The sequence below is a fragment of the Vombatus ursinus genome, unplaced genomic scaffold (assembly GCF_900497805.2).
Source record: "Vombatus ursinus unplaced genomic scaffold, bare-nosed wombat genome assembly UNPS02014177.1, whole genome shotgun sequence".
In the NCBI taxonomy this organism is placed as follows: domain Eukaryota; kingdom Metazoa; phylum Chordata; class Mammalia; order Diprotodontia; family Vombatidae; genus Vombatus; species Vombatus ursinus.
Genome location: NW_020953955.1, coordinates 613,910 through 630,241, shown reverse-complemented (window position 1 = coordinate 630,241; position 16,332 = coordinate 613,910). Strand labels below are relative to the sequence as shown.

At 49.5% G+C, this 16,332-nt stretch overlaps 1 protein-coding gene across 1 annotated transcript in view; it reads right to left on the bottom strand.

The window, feature by feature from the left end:
• Nucleotides 1–2,037: 2,037 nt before the first annotated feature.
• ZDHHC5 (zinc finger DHHC-type containing 5) overlaps nucleotides 2,038–16,332 on the bottom strand; it is a 22,691-nt gene continuing 8,396 nt past the window's right edge. Inside the window, exons 3-12 of the mRNA XM_027860266.1 lie at nucleotides 11,181–11,302; nucleotides 10,122–10,279; nucleotides 8,853–9,025; nucleotides 8,609–8,711; nucleotides 8,280–8,371; nucleotides 7,140–7,272; nucleotides 4,737–4,860; nucleotides 4,157–4,266; nucleotides 3,050–3,909; nucleotides 2,038–2,581 (exon numbers count right to left, since the gene is read on the bottom strand). Coding sequence (XP_027716067.1) covers nucleotides 2,416–2,581; nucleotides 3,050–3,909; nucleotides 4,157–4,266; nucleotides 4,737–4,860; nucleotides 7,140–7,272; nucleotides 8,280–8,371; nucleotides 8,609–8,711; nucleotides 8,853–9,025; nucleotides 10,122–10,279; nucleotides 11,181–11,302 — 2,041 coding nt within the window. The 3' untranslated portion in view covers nucleotides 2,038–2,415. The remainder of the gene's footprint in view (nucleotides 2,582–3,049; nucleotides 3,910–4,156; nucleotides 4,267–4,736; nucleotides 4,861–7,139; nucleotides 7,273–8,279; nucleotides 8,372–8,608; nucleotides 8,712–8,852; nucleotides 9,026–10,121; nucleotides 10,280–11,180; nucleotides 11,303–16,332) is intronic.

Here is a 16,332-nt window from a genome sequence, read left to right as displayed (position 1 = left end):
TGTAACACTTGAGTGTTGGGAACCAATGAGATCCTGTCCTTGAGGGACAGAGTTGAGGATGCTGCTGTGATGCTAGAGTTGGTCCTTGCTCTATTTCCGGGAGTAGCCAGGGTGGGGCTCCGTGGAGAACAGGGACCAATATTGGGTCAGTTTCCTGAGGAAAGGGTACAGAAACGTTGGAATGCCACCCCAAATGGGGAGGGGTGGGTGATCAATATTGACACTGCTAAGCCTACCACATTCCCACTCTCTAATGGAGAACTGGAGGCAAAGGTCTGGTCTGGCAATAATAGATAGCATCTTGCTAAGGACATGAAGAAAAGGTATTCTTCCTCCCAGTTAAGTGAGCCTAGGCCCCCAAATAATAATAGTGCATTTCTTTAGTACCCTAAGGTTTAGAGTGGTCACAGTATCCGAGGAGACAGACTTGGAGAGGTTGTCTGATGTCACACAATTCCAAAGCTACAAATCTTGGACGACTCAGAAACGATCTTGTTATTTGGGGGCGGGGGGGGGGGTCAGGGTCATCTGGCACCAGCACTAGTTCAGTTTGAGTTAGCTGCCATAGCCTGTAGCAACTCTAGACTTGCGTTCAAGTAATTTAACCAGGATGGTTCCTGGATCAGAGCTTTTGAGGCAAGCCTCCAGCAAAGGTAGGTGCTTACCTTCTCTCCTTAACTCTGTTATGCCCCAGTTCTCCAGTTAAACCTGGCAGAGGGTTAACCTCCCCGGTTTCTGCAGCGTAGACCACGTTGGGCTAAGAAGTTGTGGCCTCCAGGGCCCTGCGTTCATTTCACCAAGGCTCAGACGGCAGCTGTAGTTCTCCCCTAGTGCCAGCAGGTGGCACTTGGCCCTACCTGACATTGACTGGGTAAGGGTGGTGATGGCCCTGCTTAGGTGCTGTGGCCCACAGCAGCCACCACCTTTCCAAAAGCAAAAAAAACCCACCCTATAACTTGGACCCTGGTCTTTTCCTTGACTCCGTGGTTTATAGCTTGGCCTGGCTCTGACTCTCTTCCAGCTGAATTCATCCAGCTAGCTCTCGGCAATAGTCAGCCTAGTTAGGAAGGCACACTTGAACATCTGTCTAATCCACTGAGAACCTTTTATACAAAACAGACTGAGGTAAAGTGGGAATCGCTGCCTGAAGCCCAGGCCTCCTGAGCCTCATTGCCCCAGCCATCCATCTCCCACCAGGTCAAGTGTGTAATTGTAACCTGCCCTGAGGTAAGAAAAGAACACAAATCAGGGGAGCCGATTAGATCAGGATTTCTTTTTATTCCTTGTTGGTTTAAAATGGCTAATCAGAATAAAAAATAAAAGGGCCTCTGCCTAGAGGGAGGTGGGTCCCCCTTACAGAGGCCAGGACCCAGGCATCCCCTGCCACCCAGGAGAGTTGGGCTAAAGGTAATCCCCAAGGAAGCTGGAGAGGCCAGGACCAAGGCCTGCCTCTCTCTCTCCGTTCCCAGTTTTTGGCATGTGATGAGAAATATTGCTTTTTGGATTCTTCTCTCCCGGCCTTGAATTTGAAAAATCAACTGTGAGAGTTGGGGGAGGCACTGACGGGCTGCCTGCCCCTGTTGCCCCTGGAGGGGTGGGGGTGGGATCCAATGATATGGTCATTGGGCTAGGCCAACTCCCTTCCTGCTGCGCCTGGGGTCAGGCAGCAGGGCCTCGCCCACTGAGGAAAATCAAGTGCCAATGAGACTAGAAAACTAACTGCATCATCCCCAAATCTCTCCCTCCTCTGGCCAAGGCCCCTGTGGAGAATATTCTCACTCTCACCTGTCTTCTTCCCAAGCTCCTCAGTGACGACTGAGGGGGAAGAAGAGAGGAGAAGCCACAGGGGAGGGAAGGGCATGAGTTAGAAGCTCCCATGCCTCTACCCTCTTCCTTTTGGTCTGAGGAGCAGGGAGAGAAGTGGGGGTGGGGGGGAGCTCCCCTTTCTCTCCTGATGCTCACCCCTCTTCTCCCCTTTCCCCATCCCAGGGTAGATATATAATTTCTTTGATATTTATAATATATATATATATATATATATGTACACACACACCTGGTAACGCAGAAGAGGAAAAAATAGAATCCGTAACAATAATAAAAAAAATTATTTCTGGTTTAAAAACGATCCGGTTCCCTCCAGGGCAAGCAATTGCACAAATGTCCACTGAGTCTGGCCCAGGGGTGGGGAGGGCTAGGGGAAGGAGGGCAATTCTCAGATAGGAGGTCACTGCCCCTTGGCAGTGGGTGCGAACTCTCCCTCACATCCCCTGCCTCCAATATTGTGGTTTTTAAAAGCTCCTCATCCTCTTGGGATCTGTGGTTTGAAAAGTGTCCATGCAGGTGAGGGGAGCCCCTGGGGGGGGAGCAGGGTAGCCACTCAGGGCCCTTTGGTGTAGGCACGGAGGCGCCAAGGGCTCACACCGAAATCTCATAGGTGGTGCCACCCACTCCCGACACCTTCTTGACTCCTCCGCGGGTGGGGCTGCTGAGGGTTGGCTGGCCCGGGCCAGGGGAGGCAGAACCCAAGGTCTTGGGCTGCCCATTGGATTTGCTGTAGGCAGTCTTCAGTTGCACCTCATCTCTGGGAAAGGAAGGACAGATGGGTATCAGGAAATGAGGAGGATGGAGTAGCAGAATGTATAAACAGACTATAAAGGAAGGGAATAAGGACAGAGCCACATACGTTTTCTCTCCTGGCCGTTCACCCCCTCAAAATACAAATGTCTCCCCAGTGATCCTCTTCTGACACGAGGGGGAAAAAAAACCCCACCCTTATCCTTCTCTAACACTCACTCCCCCTTCCTTTGTCTAGGGGGAATTTCTCATATACTCACTTCCTCTGGCACACAAAGGCACATACCCGTACTTCCTGAGGAAAGATGGGGAGGCCCCAGGCCTGGCTACACATGGCCAGGAGAAAATGAGGACAGTTCAGATGGAATCATTAAACTCCCGGGTTCACTGGAGCTAAAATGTGCTCTGAAGGTAATGACCCCTCATACAGGACAAAAAGGGCAAGGAAAGTCTACAAAACAACTCTGACACTTACTTGGGGGCCAGTAATGGCTGCAAGGCAACTTCCTCTGTCTCAGGGACACCAGATGGGGCTTTTTGGCTGCTGTAGGACATGGATCGGCCCAAGTAAGGGGCAGTTGGGGCTGGCTCAGGGGACCCTAGTCCCCGGCCGCGAAGCCCTTCTGGCTTGCCAAAACGGGGGGCAGCTGGGCGGCCCAGTGGGGTCTTGCCCAAGGGTGAGCGCTTCGAATCGTCCGAAGATGAGCTGGTACGGGGGGCGTGGCCAGAGCCTGGCGTCGACTGGATTCCTGAGTCTCCCAGTCCAGATTCCTCTTCCCGGCCAGGAATAGGAGGTGACTGGCGCAGCAGCTTTTCCCGCTCCTGAAGGGAAGCCACAATGTGGCGCGACAGATTGTCGTACCGCACAGGCGAGGGCTCGCGTGGTGGAGGGCCAGCTGGCACCAGGCGTGGGTGCCTCTCAGCTTCCCGCTGCTGGGCCAGCCGGGCCGACAGGAAGGGAGAGGTATAGCCCAAGGGGGGGTCTGGCTCTGGCCCTGCTTGCACCGACTCAAAATCAGGGCTGTCAGAAGGGGTGAGCAGGCTGTCATAAGAAAGACTCCCATTGCGTGTCTGGTTGGCGAGACTCTTGTAGGAGGTGGAAGTTGTCCCCTCCGAACGGATCGACTGCAGCTGACCCATTTCAAAGCCTGTGCCTTGGGCCGACTTGAGGCTGGAGGAACGCGACCCACTTGACAGTGGGTCAAAGTGAAAGCTCTTGCCAAAAGTGGGAGAGCGGAAGCTTTCCGGTTCCAGGCTGGGCTCTGAGCGGTAGCTGGGGTGGCGGCTGCTCTCGGCGATAGAGGCTGGCTCCTTCAGGCTGTCTCCTCGACTCAGCTGAAGAAGGAAGCGCAGGAGCGCATTGAGACCTGGTCTAGGAGCACCCCCTCGGTACGCTGGTGCCCACCGCGAAACCCCCCGAGCTCAAGAATCCCCCACTCACGGGGCTGGGTTCCACCAAGCCAACAGCTAATGAGACGGCTCCCTGCCCCTCCCTCTTCTCCCACTTTCCCAAGGAAGCCAGGACCTACTTGGACTCTCTGTGCCAAGGTCCCTCCCCATCCCCGTTGGGGAAGTCTTGTACCTTAGCACTTGAGGAGTGAGGTATGGCAGCGGATGCGCTGCTGCTGCTGTAGCCAGGCCTGTACTTGTACATGGTGGGGGTGGGGGGGTTGTCCTTGCTCAAAAGACTGTCTGCAGGGGGAAGTACAGAAGCACAGTAATGGACCACTTTTCGGTCTGCAGAGCCCTTCACGTGATGATCTCGCGTGACTCTCACGACAGGAAGAGAGAACTGAAGTAACTTGCCTGGGTCCCCCAGCTAGTACCTCGGACAAGACTCCCCCTGTGATGTCACCTAGCTGCCCTAGCCCTCTTCTTGAAAGAGCCAGGCCAATGAAGAATCTGAAGATTGGACTGAGCAGAAGAGAGGAGGCCCGACACGTGCTGCTGCTCTCAGTCAGGGTAAGGATGCCAGCAGGGAACTGGACACCATTACCCAGTGTGATGGCAGTAGGACATAGGGATCACAAGTTTGAAGCAGGGATCTGATTCTCTAGCAGACAGAGTAGGGGGTCCCCATGTCAAGGGGGCCTCCAGGCCTCCCCCTCCCATCTCCCCCACCCTGCTGTCCTTGACCATCCTGCTCTCCCCAGAGCTCTTACCCTCAGTGGTGGCTAGGCTGAGGTGAGTCCGGAGGCCTGTGTAACGACTCAGGTCTGGCTTAGGAGGTGGCGGGGGCTCAGCATCAGCAGACTGGCTCTCTGTTACCTCCAGGCTTCCCTTGGACTAAGATTTGCAAAAAAGAAGAGGTTAGACATGGAAGAACACAGTCTGTGAAACTGAAGGTTACCTGGCTTGAGGCAGAAGCAGAGGTCACAATTGATGTCTTTTTCTAAACAGGTGGGACAGACAGGTGATGTCAAAAGGCCCTTCTGTCCCACAAGTCTATGGTTCAGTACTCATTCATTCATTCATTCATTCATTCATTCCTCTCCCTTCTACTCCCACTGCCATTGCCTGGGCTCTGAAATATGAGCTATCGGCTTCCTCCCTTCCTGGACATCAGCTCCAACTATGGCTCTCCACCTGCTGGTTACCCTTTTTGTGTGTGCAGACCATACACTTCACAGGTAGGAGTAGGGGATGAATTCTTAACAAACAAAAGATAGAGGCAGTTACAAAAGATAAAATAGTCCATTGTGATTACATGGAAATGAAAAGCTTCCACACAAACAAAACAAATGCATCTAATAAAGAGAAACAATCAACCAGGAAAAAAACTGTCATGTCAAATATCTCTGATAGGGTTTGATATCCAAGATACACAGACAACAGAAACACAAGACTAAAATCCACTCCTCAATAGAAGTGGTCCAAAGATACGAATGGGGCAGCCAGGTGAAGCACAGATAGAGCCCTGGGCCTGGAGTCAGAAAGATCTGGCCTTAGACACTCGCTAGCTGTGTGACCCTCCACTTAACCCTGTTTGTCTGTTTCCTCATCTGTCAAATGAGCTGGAGAAAGAAAATGGCAAACTACTCCAATGTCTTTGCCAAGAAAACCCCAGGGGTCACAAAGAGTCGAACACAACTGAAAATGACTGAACAACAAAAAAAGATATGAATGATTCTCAGAAGAATTGCCAACTATTAACATCCATGTTAACAGAAAGCATGCTAAAAATCACTTACACGAGAAACGCAAACCAAAACACTCCCGTTTTCCCCTCTTAGCCAGCAAATAGGTAAACACGACCAAAGATACCAAGAGTCAATGTCAGAGGAGTTATGGTACACTAATGCATTGCTGGTAGACATATGAATTGGAACAACCAAGCTGAAAAGTAATTTGGAAGTATGCAAATAAAGTGCCTAAAACAAACGTCCTTATCCTTTGACCCAGAGATTCTGCTGCTAGGCATATACCCCAAGGAGGCCACTGTCAAAAAGAAATGTTTTGACAGCAGCACTTTTTGTGGTAGCAAAGAACTGGAAAGACAGTAGAGGCGCATTAGGTACTGGCCAGACAAACTGGTACGTGAGATCACTGGGCTTGAAGAAAACACAGGCTTGGTCCGAAAGAAGAGAGGATGAGCCTACCATCTCGTGTGCAGAAGTTGGGGTGGGTCCATAGGATTTTATCGATATGTTAATTGGTTTTTCTGGATTTTTTCTCTTCTTAATTTTTAAAAAAAATTCCCCTGGGAGGAATGAAAGGGAAGGCTAGAGAGAGAAATCTAGGTTTTAAAAACTCTATGTATGTATATACATGCATATGTGTGCATACATACATACATACATGTATATGGATAAAGGCTATCCCCCCCAAAAGACGGCAGAGGTTGTCTGAATGTCCCATGTGCTCATTCCTGGCATTGGCGCAGTGCCTAGCACTGAGAAAGTGCCCACAAGAGCTGTATCTGTCTGCACCATATTGAACACAAGCCGATCCCCCAGGAGCGCCACCACAGCCTCCACCTCTTCCTGCTCCAGTTCATTCTTCACAAAACCGCCATCGTTCTCATTGGCTCATCATTCAATGGCCTGCTGACTCAAGTTCAAATACCTCTGTTTGACACTCAAGGCCACCCCCCATCAGGCACCACTTGTCAGCCTTCCCCAATGCTATCCACACAGCACTCTAGTCTCCAGCCAAACTGGACTATCTCCTCTCTCACCCTACACTTTTCCCTTTGGCCTCCAGGACTTGACTTAAGCAATTATGCCTAAAATATGAATATTGAATATTAAAACAAATATTTCTAGTCATCCTTTTAACATTTTTTGTTCTTTTTTCAATGAACTTAAACATAAACATTCATGATAAAAAGAAAAAAGAGAGTTGTCTATCTTCATTCACTGTGCCAACTAGCTTCATGAGTTGAGAAGGGTTCCATAAGTTTCACCAGAAGGGGGCCATGATAAAACGTTTAAGAATCCCTAGTCTGGCATTGCAGAATGTTACAGATAAAAGGCACAGAGCAAGGATGTCACAAACCTTTTTACTCATCACTGGGGGAAACAGATTCCCTCCTGACCTTACTTCCCATCCCCTAAGCCCCTCACCTTGGTTCTCTTGAGCTCCCCTTGGATACCGTTGTCCATAATTTTCACAGCAACCTGCCCATCTGATACTTCCGGTCGAAGGAAAGGAGGCCGAATCACGATTGTCTGCTCTCGCTTTGGTCTCCCCAAGTACCTGGTAGTCAAATAAAGCCGATCCTTTCTGAGCACTCACCATGTGCAAAGCATTGTAAGGGATATCCATCATACAGGATGGGGGCCTCCACTGAAACACTGAAGAGGCCAGCACTGAGCCAACTCTTTTCATTCTCTGAAGAATGGTAAGAGCAGGCCACCAAAGGCTAATCCCTGGCTCAGATCACTAAAGGTGAATCAAATCCCTCAATAGAAAAAAAGAGCCAACCAGTCAACCATTTGTTTATTAGGCACCTACTATGTGCCAGATATTGTGATGGGTGCTAAGGCTACAAAGATCAAAATCAAACAGTCCTGGCCCTTAAAAACTTACATTCTATTGATCAGGGGAGACACCAGGCACAGATACAGGCACATACAAAACAGATTTAAAATAAAGTAAAAATATGGGAGGTGGACCTCAAAACCGAGGGAAGGTTTCCTGCAGGAGACGCAGCTTGTGTTTTACAGAAACAAGATTCTAAGCAGAGGGGAGGTGGGAGGGCCTTGGAGGTCTGGGGGACAGCCAGGGCAAGGCCCAGATCCACTAGAGTGACAGCCTTCGAGAAGCCTAGGCTGACAGCACAGAGTTTGGGAAGGAGAGCTAAGAGTCTGCTAAGGTTGTGCAGGTGGAGGGCTTTCAAGGCCCAACAGAAGAGCTTCTATTTGTTCTCCTACAGGTAATGAAGAGCCACAGGAGTTTATGGAGTGAGGCAGTGACGTAGTCAGACCTACCTTCGCATGAGGAAAGTCACTTTGGGACTCGTATGGATTTGAGAGACGAGAGGCTTGATACAGAGACCAACTAGCAGGCTACTGCAGTAGCCATAATAACTGGGAGAAGCTGAGATCTGGGGTTACGTTCTAGGGCGGGCACCTCCTCCTCTGACAGCCACCCAACTCTCAGAGGAAGAGCCACTACTGACTTCAATCTCCACCTCTCATGAGCCCACACTAGAATAGACTCTGGAAAGCTACGTTTTGAGCCACGGGAGAGGAAGGTTTTACCGAGGTGCGGAAGAGCTGCAGAGCACACGGCTGACGTTGTTGCAACAGCCATTGGTGAAAGGGTTTACACCTCCCCGGAATTTACCCGTAACCTGCAGAGAGGAAACCACTGTGAGCTAAGTCAGACGATCGGGTATTAGAAAGGAGGCTTAGAAATCAGGCACAGTGCTAAGCAGGCCACTCCCCAAAGGAAAAGGCCTATTCACCCCAGGCTTCACACACCAAGCCCCCTCCCATTATCAGTATAACTCTTTATTGACAGTATTATACTAGTATAAAAAACTAAGCATAATAAAGTATAAAAAAAACCCGCCCATACTCCCTCATACCTGTTCATTAGTTGTGCGACCTCTGGCCACTAGCACTACATGAAATCCCGTGAGGCCAGCTACAGGAATGAAGAACAAGCCAGCCACACACATCACTGCCATGCTGCAGCCTCAGAGTCAAGGGAACCATTAAAGCAATATGAGCTGACTGACCCAGTACCACAAAGTGGGTCTTCCTTCTGCCATCACCCCCACTCCACCTGTGGGCCACTGCTCCCCAGCACTAAGCAATCCGGAAGGATACGTGACGGCTGTGCAGACCCCTGAGAGCTCCTCCATGTGGTAGAGGATGTAGAGCAGGCCGAAGCCAAACACACCCATGATGTGGGCGGTGAGGGAGAGGAGAAACAGGAAAAAGTAGCGGTAGTTCCTTCTCCCAATGCAGTTGTTCACCCAGGGGCAGTGGTGGTCAAATTCCTAGACACAAAGAGAGAAAGGCTGAACCGGGTCTGGCTGTTAGCCCATCCGCCTTCTATCAAGAAGGGAAAGGGGAACAAGCCCAAGTTTGTTTGTTTGTGTTTTGTCAGTGTGCCTCAGATAACTGAGAGGCCTTCAGGAAGGCCCATTCCTTCCCAAGGCTCGAGAAGTCCCTTAGAGGCCACAGCTCATTCTCAAGGAGCTGGTGTGGCTTCCTCTACGGCAACGGCCACACTAGCCTTAACCTAGTCTGCTCCCTTTTGCTAAAAGGAAATGAGGCTTCGATGAGAACGGGGACACTATGGAGCTGGCAGCTACTTACAGCCCAGGGCAAGTGGGAGGAGTTAGCAGACAACAGTCAAGGAGAGAAAGGCACCAAACAGGGAAGCACCCGTGTAACTGGCATCAGAGAAGCTAAGTAGGCACAGGAGCTCAAGCGGATGGAACGGGAGCAAGAGGTAATTTAGACACGGGCAGAAGACAGAAAAAATGTTTCTCAAAAACCCGAGGAGGATGGAGGGTGGAGGTCGGAATCTCCATCCTGGTGAGATTGGGATCCAGTCAGTATGTTGCCCTTCAGAGACACCATCCTCCCCTGCCTTCTGCATGTGTACAGCACGCTGATTTATGGCAGTGAGCTAGGGAGGCAAGGGGTAGAGCAGAATAAACAATGAATGGGAGTTGGGAGAGGCCTGGGTTCAAATCTCCACTCTGACACTTACTAGTTCAGCGACTATGGACAAGCCACAATCTTTTTGAGCCTCCATTTGCTTATCCAGAAAATGAGGACAATAATACCCATAGCATCTACCTTACAGGATGGCTTCAAGGACCAAATTAAATTATGTATATACAATGATTTGTAACCCTTAAAGCATTACATAAATGTCATTTACTATTGTGGCCTCTGATGCAGCTGACATCCTCAGGCTCTGGGATGGAGCCAGGAAAACCCAAAGACTAATGGACATGATTCGATCTCAGTCTCTTCTGAGGCTAAAAGGATTCGGCTGTGCCACCTGACGGGGAAGACAGAGCCATCCAAGAAGAGGGCCTTGTGCTCTGCCCCCTCCCTCTGTGTACCCAAGGCCCTTACCTCGACACAGTTGTCACAGACGCTACAATGGGAGCATCGAGGGGGACGGTAGAAGCGGCAGGTGGCACACCATTTCATTCGAACCTGGATCCCTTTAATCTCGACAGTTTTGTAAAGTGGGGCTCGAAAGTCATCCTCCTTATCCTCATCCTCTTCAGCTGTGGCAGGAGAGAGATGGTTGAACCCCAACAACCTGGTGCACTGCGGGGGAGGACGTGCTGACGGCATCTCGCTTCCCCAACATGCTCCTAGCTCAAAGAGCCTGGTCCCCTCTCCACAGCGCGGCCAAGCTGAAGTTTTTTCCAGTCTCCAAACATGCTTTGTTTTCCCTTTTTCCAACTCTGCTCACACCATTCCTTCTCTGTTGAATAACCTTACTATTCCATGAATAAAAAGCCCACCCATCTTTCAAGATGTAGCTGGGAAGCCACGTTCTTCAAGCCTTCCCTAATCTCCAGAATAAGAGGTGATCTCTCCCTTTGCTCAATTCCTATGACACTCTACACATACTGTGCTGGTGATACACAAATAACCATAACACAAGGGAGAATGAAGCATGTGTCTTATCTGCCGTGGCCTAAAAGTTCTACAAGGAAATGTGTTTTAAAAAATCTTTACTGCCTCAACAATGCCTAGCAGAGTGTCTTATACCTCGTTGACCCTCAACAAAGAATAAATAAATTGATGAACAATCCCCTGGGGTTCCATACATTACTGCCTCAGCCCTAGGACTCAGTTCCTTTTACCACTTACTGAGAAACTAGGAGGGAGAAAGGGGTGGGGAAGGGTGTGGCAGGGAAGTGGCCTTTGCCAACCTAAAGGATCAGTGGATTGACAATGTCTTATGCCACACACAAAGGTCAGGAGAACCCCATTCTCACCCAATCCTGAGCTAAGACCTAGACCAAACTGTGAATACATTTCCTTGGGGACCTGAGGCCCGTCCCTATTTCTAGACCATAAATTAATCTCACAATCCCCAAACCCCTAAAGCCTAGGGTTAACTGTGTTTGCTCTTCTTTCTCACAGAGCTACCCAAAGGGAAGAGGGAGGTCTTACCTCGGGGAAAAATGCCTGGGTCCATGAAGGTGGCCATGCTGAAGTTGGCCAGCACAAAGAGGAAGATGACAGCATTATAGATGGGCACTGCAGGTGACACATACAGGCTCAACCCTGGGCACCTGTGCAGAGAAGAGAAGAGGAAAAAGGGGTGAGGAGAGAAGCCACCTGAAGTGACAGAGCTCCCTTACCATCCTGGTCCACAGAGTGCGACAAAGCTTCTTAGACACCCAGCTGATGTCCAAAACCTCCCCCAGGGAGAATGCCATCAGCTTGTCTACCAGTCTATGGGGCTAGAGTGAATGAGGTTTAGGGGTTCTCCTTCCCATCACTCCAGGAGGGGAACCTACAGACAAGGAATTGTCTTTGGCTCAATTCCTAGAACACACACAAGTCTGGTCGGAAGTTTCCCTTTATTTTCTCAAATCCCTGTTCCTATTTCTCACCCTCCGGACAAATTGAGTCTGATTTCCCAAAGGGTATAACAAAGGACTAAGAGAACTGCCCCCAATATCAACCCTGTGCCACTTAGGCTTCCTTCTTCCCACCAAGGAAACTGACCTCAGAAACACCAGAGGCCGATCCCTTTTGGGAACCGACCGGAATTTTTTGGAACTCATCCCTCCCTCCTATCAAAGCAGAAGTGACAACTAGGAACAGACCGTGTCACCAACACCAAGCACATCCCTTTCCAGAGCAGCCTAAAGATTCTGGATCCTCGACAGGTCCCACTGACTTGCACGCTGGTCAAGGCAAGTGCCACCAGCTGCTTCTCCTCCCTTGCCCCCACTCCCAGGCGACTCCGAGCCCTATGGCGATGCTTCCCACTCACCCTCAGGGGCCTGGAGTTTCTTCAAGGACTGAACTGAGTTCTATTCAAGAGAAGGCTGACAAAACAGCAAGGAGTTGTCCCCTCCCCCCCAAGATTCTTCAGGCCTAAAAATGAATCACAGCAAATGGGGCTCAGACTAAAGAACCCCTAATTGAATAATGAGAGAGATAGGGAAACTAAAAAAGCTTACCCAGCCAACTCACAACAGAATCAAAATATCTGCCAGAAGGGAATGGCCTAACTTAGGACTGAGATGGGAAACATGGCTCAGTTCCTTCCTTGAGGAAGTCCTACAGAAATCTTCTCTTTCTCTAGAGACTTCCAGGAAAGGCTGCTCAGGCTGCTACTTTCTGTGCCAGAAGAATTACCAGGTAATAGGATAGGAGGAGCCTAGACAGAGAGCTAGAGGGTATTCAGAGGCAGCTGATGGTACGGTGACTGAAATCCTGGGCCTGGAGTCAGGAACATGAGAGTTCAAATTCAGCCTCAGATACTAAGCTGTGTGGCCCTGGACAATTCACTCTCTTTCTCTTAGTTTCTTCAACTGTAAAATGGGGATAATCACAGTACCCACCTTACAGTGGTGTTGTGAGGATCAAATGAGATATTTGTAAAAGCAATTAGCACAGTATCTGGCACATAGTGCAAAAATAAATCTCTATAAATGCTTATTCCCTCCCCCCTCCCCCTTTCCATTCTGACCATCTCACTGACAGATAAATTTAAGTGACTTGCCCATGGTCACAAAAGTATAAGCATCATAGACGGGATCTGAACCCAGCTCTGAATTCTCCACTGTACTATACCGTCTACCCTGGTAGCGAAGGGCCTCTCCCACTCAGCTCAAGAGGCCTTCCTTTTGGAAGACACCAGCATAATACACTAATCTACTTTGTGGCAAGGAGCTAATCCCTGAACTAGGGCAGCATGTGTCCTTGTCTCCCTTTCCTAGCCTAGTCTGAAGTAAAGAAGGAAGGAGCCGGCAGAACAAGGTGCCAGATGGTCCCAGTGGCTTAATCCATAGCAGCCAAGGATTCTATCAACCAACATAAAGGAAGGTTTCTCAAAGGGCAAGAGAGCCCCCAAAGAAAAGTAATTCAGTGCCCAAGAAAAGCATCGGAGGCAGACCTGAGGGCAAGAAGCTTTGTGTCCCTGGAAATCCTACAGAAGATGCTTTGATTTGCCTTCAAAGAGCCCCAAGGGTCACTATCACAGGCCGTGTGTCTCGTGCAATGTCAGAGATCAGCAACCTATCTCTCCCCTGGGCAAGGAGATGAGGATGGGAAGAGGGCACCCACCACTGTCCTACGGGACCGAGGGGGCTTAAGTCCAGTTCTCTGCTCTTGCCAGGAATGCACCTCGAACTAAAATAAGGACAAAGAGATCCTCTGCTCTGAGTATCTGGGGTTTACAGAAGCAAGAAACAAGGAGAGATAGGGAGGGATGGGAAAACAAGCAGAAGGAAGAGCCCCTACCCAGTTCCACCCTAAGGACTGGCTTTCTTCATTCTTTGGAGGAAGAGATGAAGAAAATCAGTCACCCAGGCTGGAACCTCTCCCGAGCAGGGTCCCTTCTTTTCTGTCTCTTCTGTTGCTGGGGAAAAGAGGGTGATTCACTTGACCCTCACGCTGCCTATTCCTATGGCCTGTTCCTAAGGAAGTAAACTGAAATGGGAAAGAGTGAAAAGTTAGTCAATTCCCATGGATACCACAAGGAGATAACAATGTTTAAAAAAAGGAAAAAAAAGCCATTCCTCAGGAGAGAATAGAGACCATTATGATTTTCTTAGTTTCTGATAAAAGAAACAAGGGTTTCCCTCATCCCTCAGGAGGCCTAGAAGTTCCTGGGAAGTTATTAAATAAGAGTTAACAGCCCCCATGGGTAGGTGCCAATTTCCCTGATCGCTTTTACCATTGGGTTTCCTTATTCCCAAACCAAACTAACTCATCCAGTTCTCCAACTTTTTAAGGCATCCTTCTCCAGATGATGAACTTTATCCCCCTCAGAATATCTTTGAATTTAAACCTACTCCAGCCAAGGTGTATGGGGCAAAATCCTAATCTGGTGTCAAGAGAAACCATCCTCCTATAGTAACTGGCCCTAGGGAGCTGATGCCAATAACCTTGCTTTAACAAAGCCAGGATTCCTGCTCCCAGATTTCAAAAGGACCCTCTGCTCTCAGCCATGGGAGCCTCCTACGAAGGAGAGGCATGCATGAGCAAAATCTCTTCCTGGCCTGGGGAGGGGCTGTGTTGCTATGGTGCCCCACAGGGCTCCTGGGTGACCATCCCAAGGAGCCTGTCTGAATTTGCTTTTTGACAGAGGGAGGTGAGGCACAGGCTAAGGAAGGAGCTGTTAGGGCTTGTCCTCAGCCCATGGCAATAATCACAAAGCTCCAGAGGTTTGGGGAGTGGCCTAAGCCCAGAAGGGTAGCTGACTCACTGACAGGACTCCTCGACCTACACCACCCCAGGAAAAACAGGTTCCTCTGCCCACTCTGTCGAGCAAGGCCAAAAGGAATGAGCGGAGGATGGGTTCTACTGCCCACTTTCCGCTGGGGCCTCCCCCAAATGCCTCTGTGAGAGGCACAACAAAGGAGGAGATGGAAACTGAACTGGGACTCGGGAGGATCTGGGGGAGCGCACCTATCACTGCCAGGCTATGTGGCCACAGTAGTTAAGTCACTGAATCTCTCCCATGCTTCTGTGTTTCTTCAGCTGTATAATCAAGTGTAAGAATGAAGAAGAGAATGTTTATAAAGACCTTGGAATTCTTCTTAAAAAGCACCTGGCCCAACACTGAACACTCATTGGCTAAAAGGAACAAGGAAACATTGTTATCCACCATCATCATTATTAATTATCATTCGAGGCCTTCCATCTCCACCAATTCCACTTTTCCTGCCTGAGGTTCAAAGGAAGAAAGGCTAAGGAAGCAGGAAAGAAGCAAGCACCTACCGAACAAGGGCTGGGCTCTTCAGTACATTCCACCAACGCCTGGCATAAGAGAAGCATCTGATTCACTGTGTTCACCAACAGCGCTATGAGCCGTGATAAACGCAGCACTTCCTGCGCCCCTTGGGGAGCTGAATCCTTCAGCACTGGGGCTACGAGAGGGCTCTTCCTCCCCCCCTTCCCCCCCGCCCCCTACTCTCCAACACCAGCTCCCCCTCCGGTGCTGCTCCTCTCCTTTTCCCTTTCCAAACTCCAGAAGAATAGCACCTTCTCACCTTTGAGGAAGTCACCCTCTTGCCCCAAAACTTGATTGATCTGCGCCCCTTCTTTTCTACCCAGGCTTCAAAATGCCAGGAGCCTCTATATGGAACCCAGGTATTCTTGGTGAAGAATAGGCGCAAAGAGAGAGAGGAAAACCAATGATTACTCAATCGGTCCCATAAAGGGGAACTATATCCACTGCAGGGATGAGAAAGACACTGAGGCACCAGCCAAACCATCTGACTTGCCCACTGTCTCCTGGGCGCTAGAGTTGGGAGGTGACCAGAGGGAGAACCTGCTCGGAAGCAGTCTGACAAAGGACTGGCTGGCCTGTTCTTCCAGGCAACAATGGCCCGTGGCCATCCCTTAGAGGAACAATGAATGCAAACACAGATTTCTTTTCCCTACTCAATTTTACAAATAGAGAAACTGACAAGCTGAGTAATCTAGAAACAGGCTTTTCGGACCTGGAAGAGACCCTGGAGAACAGCTAACCCAATCCTTTCATTTTAAAGATGACTGAGGTCCAGACAGGTCAAGTGACTTGCCCAGAGTTACACAGCTAGCTGTGGCAGAGTTGAGACAGGAAGCCTGCTCTGATCCCTAGACTTCTGAAATTGCACTAGCGCTCTCTCCACTACTACACTGCCTCTTTGCTCAATAATATTAGAATTCATTAATTCTAATTCATTAGAATTTATTAATAGCAGCAATCAAGCTTCTTGTCGTAAGAAAAGCAGAAGAAAGTCTATTCTACCAGGCAGGTTCCCTTTAGTAAAGTGTAAAAAGTAAACAAACAAGCCCAAATTCCTAATACAACCACAAGTTCAGAATGTAAGAAAACAAGGTATGGGAAAACGGCTGGAGAGTCTGAGGAGTGGGAAGGTTGGCAGCTGTGTTCAAGCCCCCAGTGGGATAGAGGGGCTTTGAAATATCCCCCCCAGCCAACAGCTCATCTTTTATCAACAGGACAGACTGTTGCTTTATATTCATAACCTCTCCTTGCCTGATGAAGCAAATGAGAGGGAAAATTATTTCTAATAAGCTGAAACCCACATGCTCCTGCTAATTAAATCTGCCAGTTAAAAGGGCCTCTTCCTCCCAC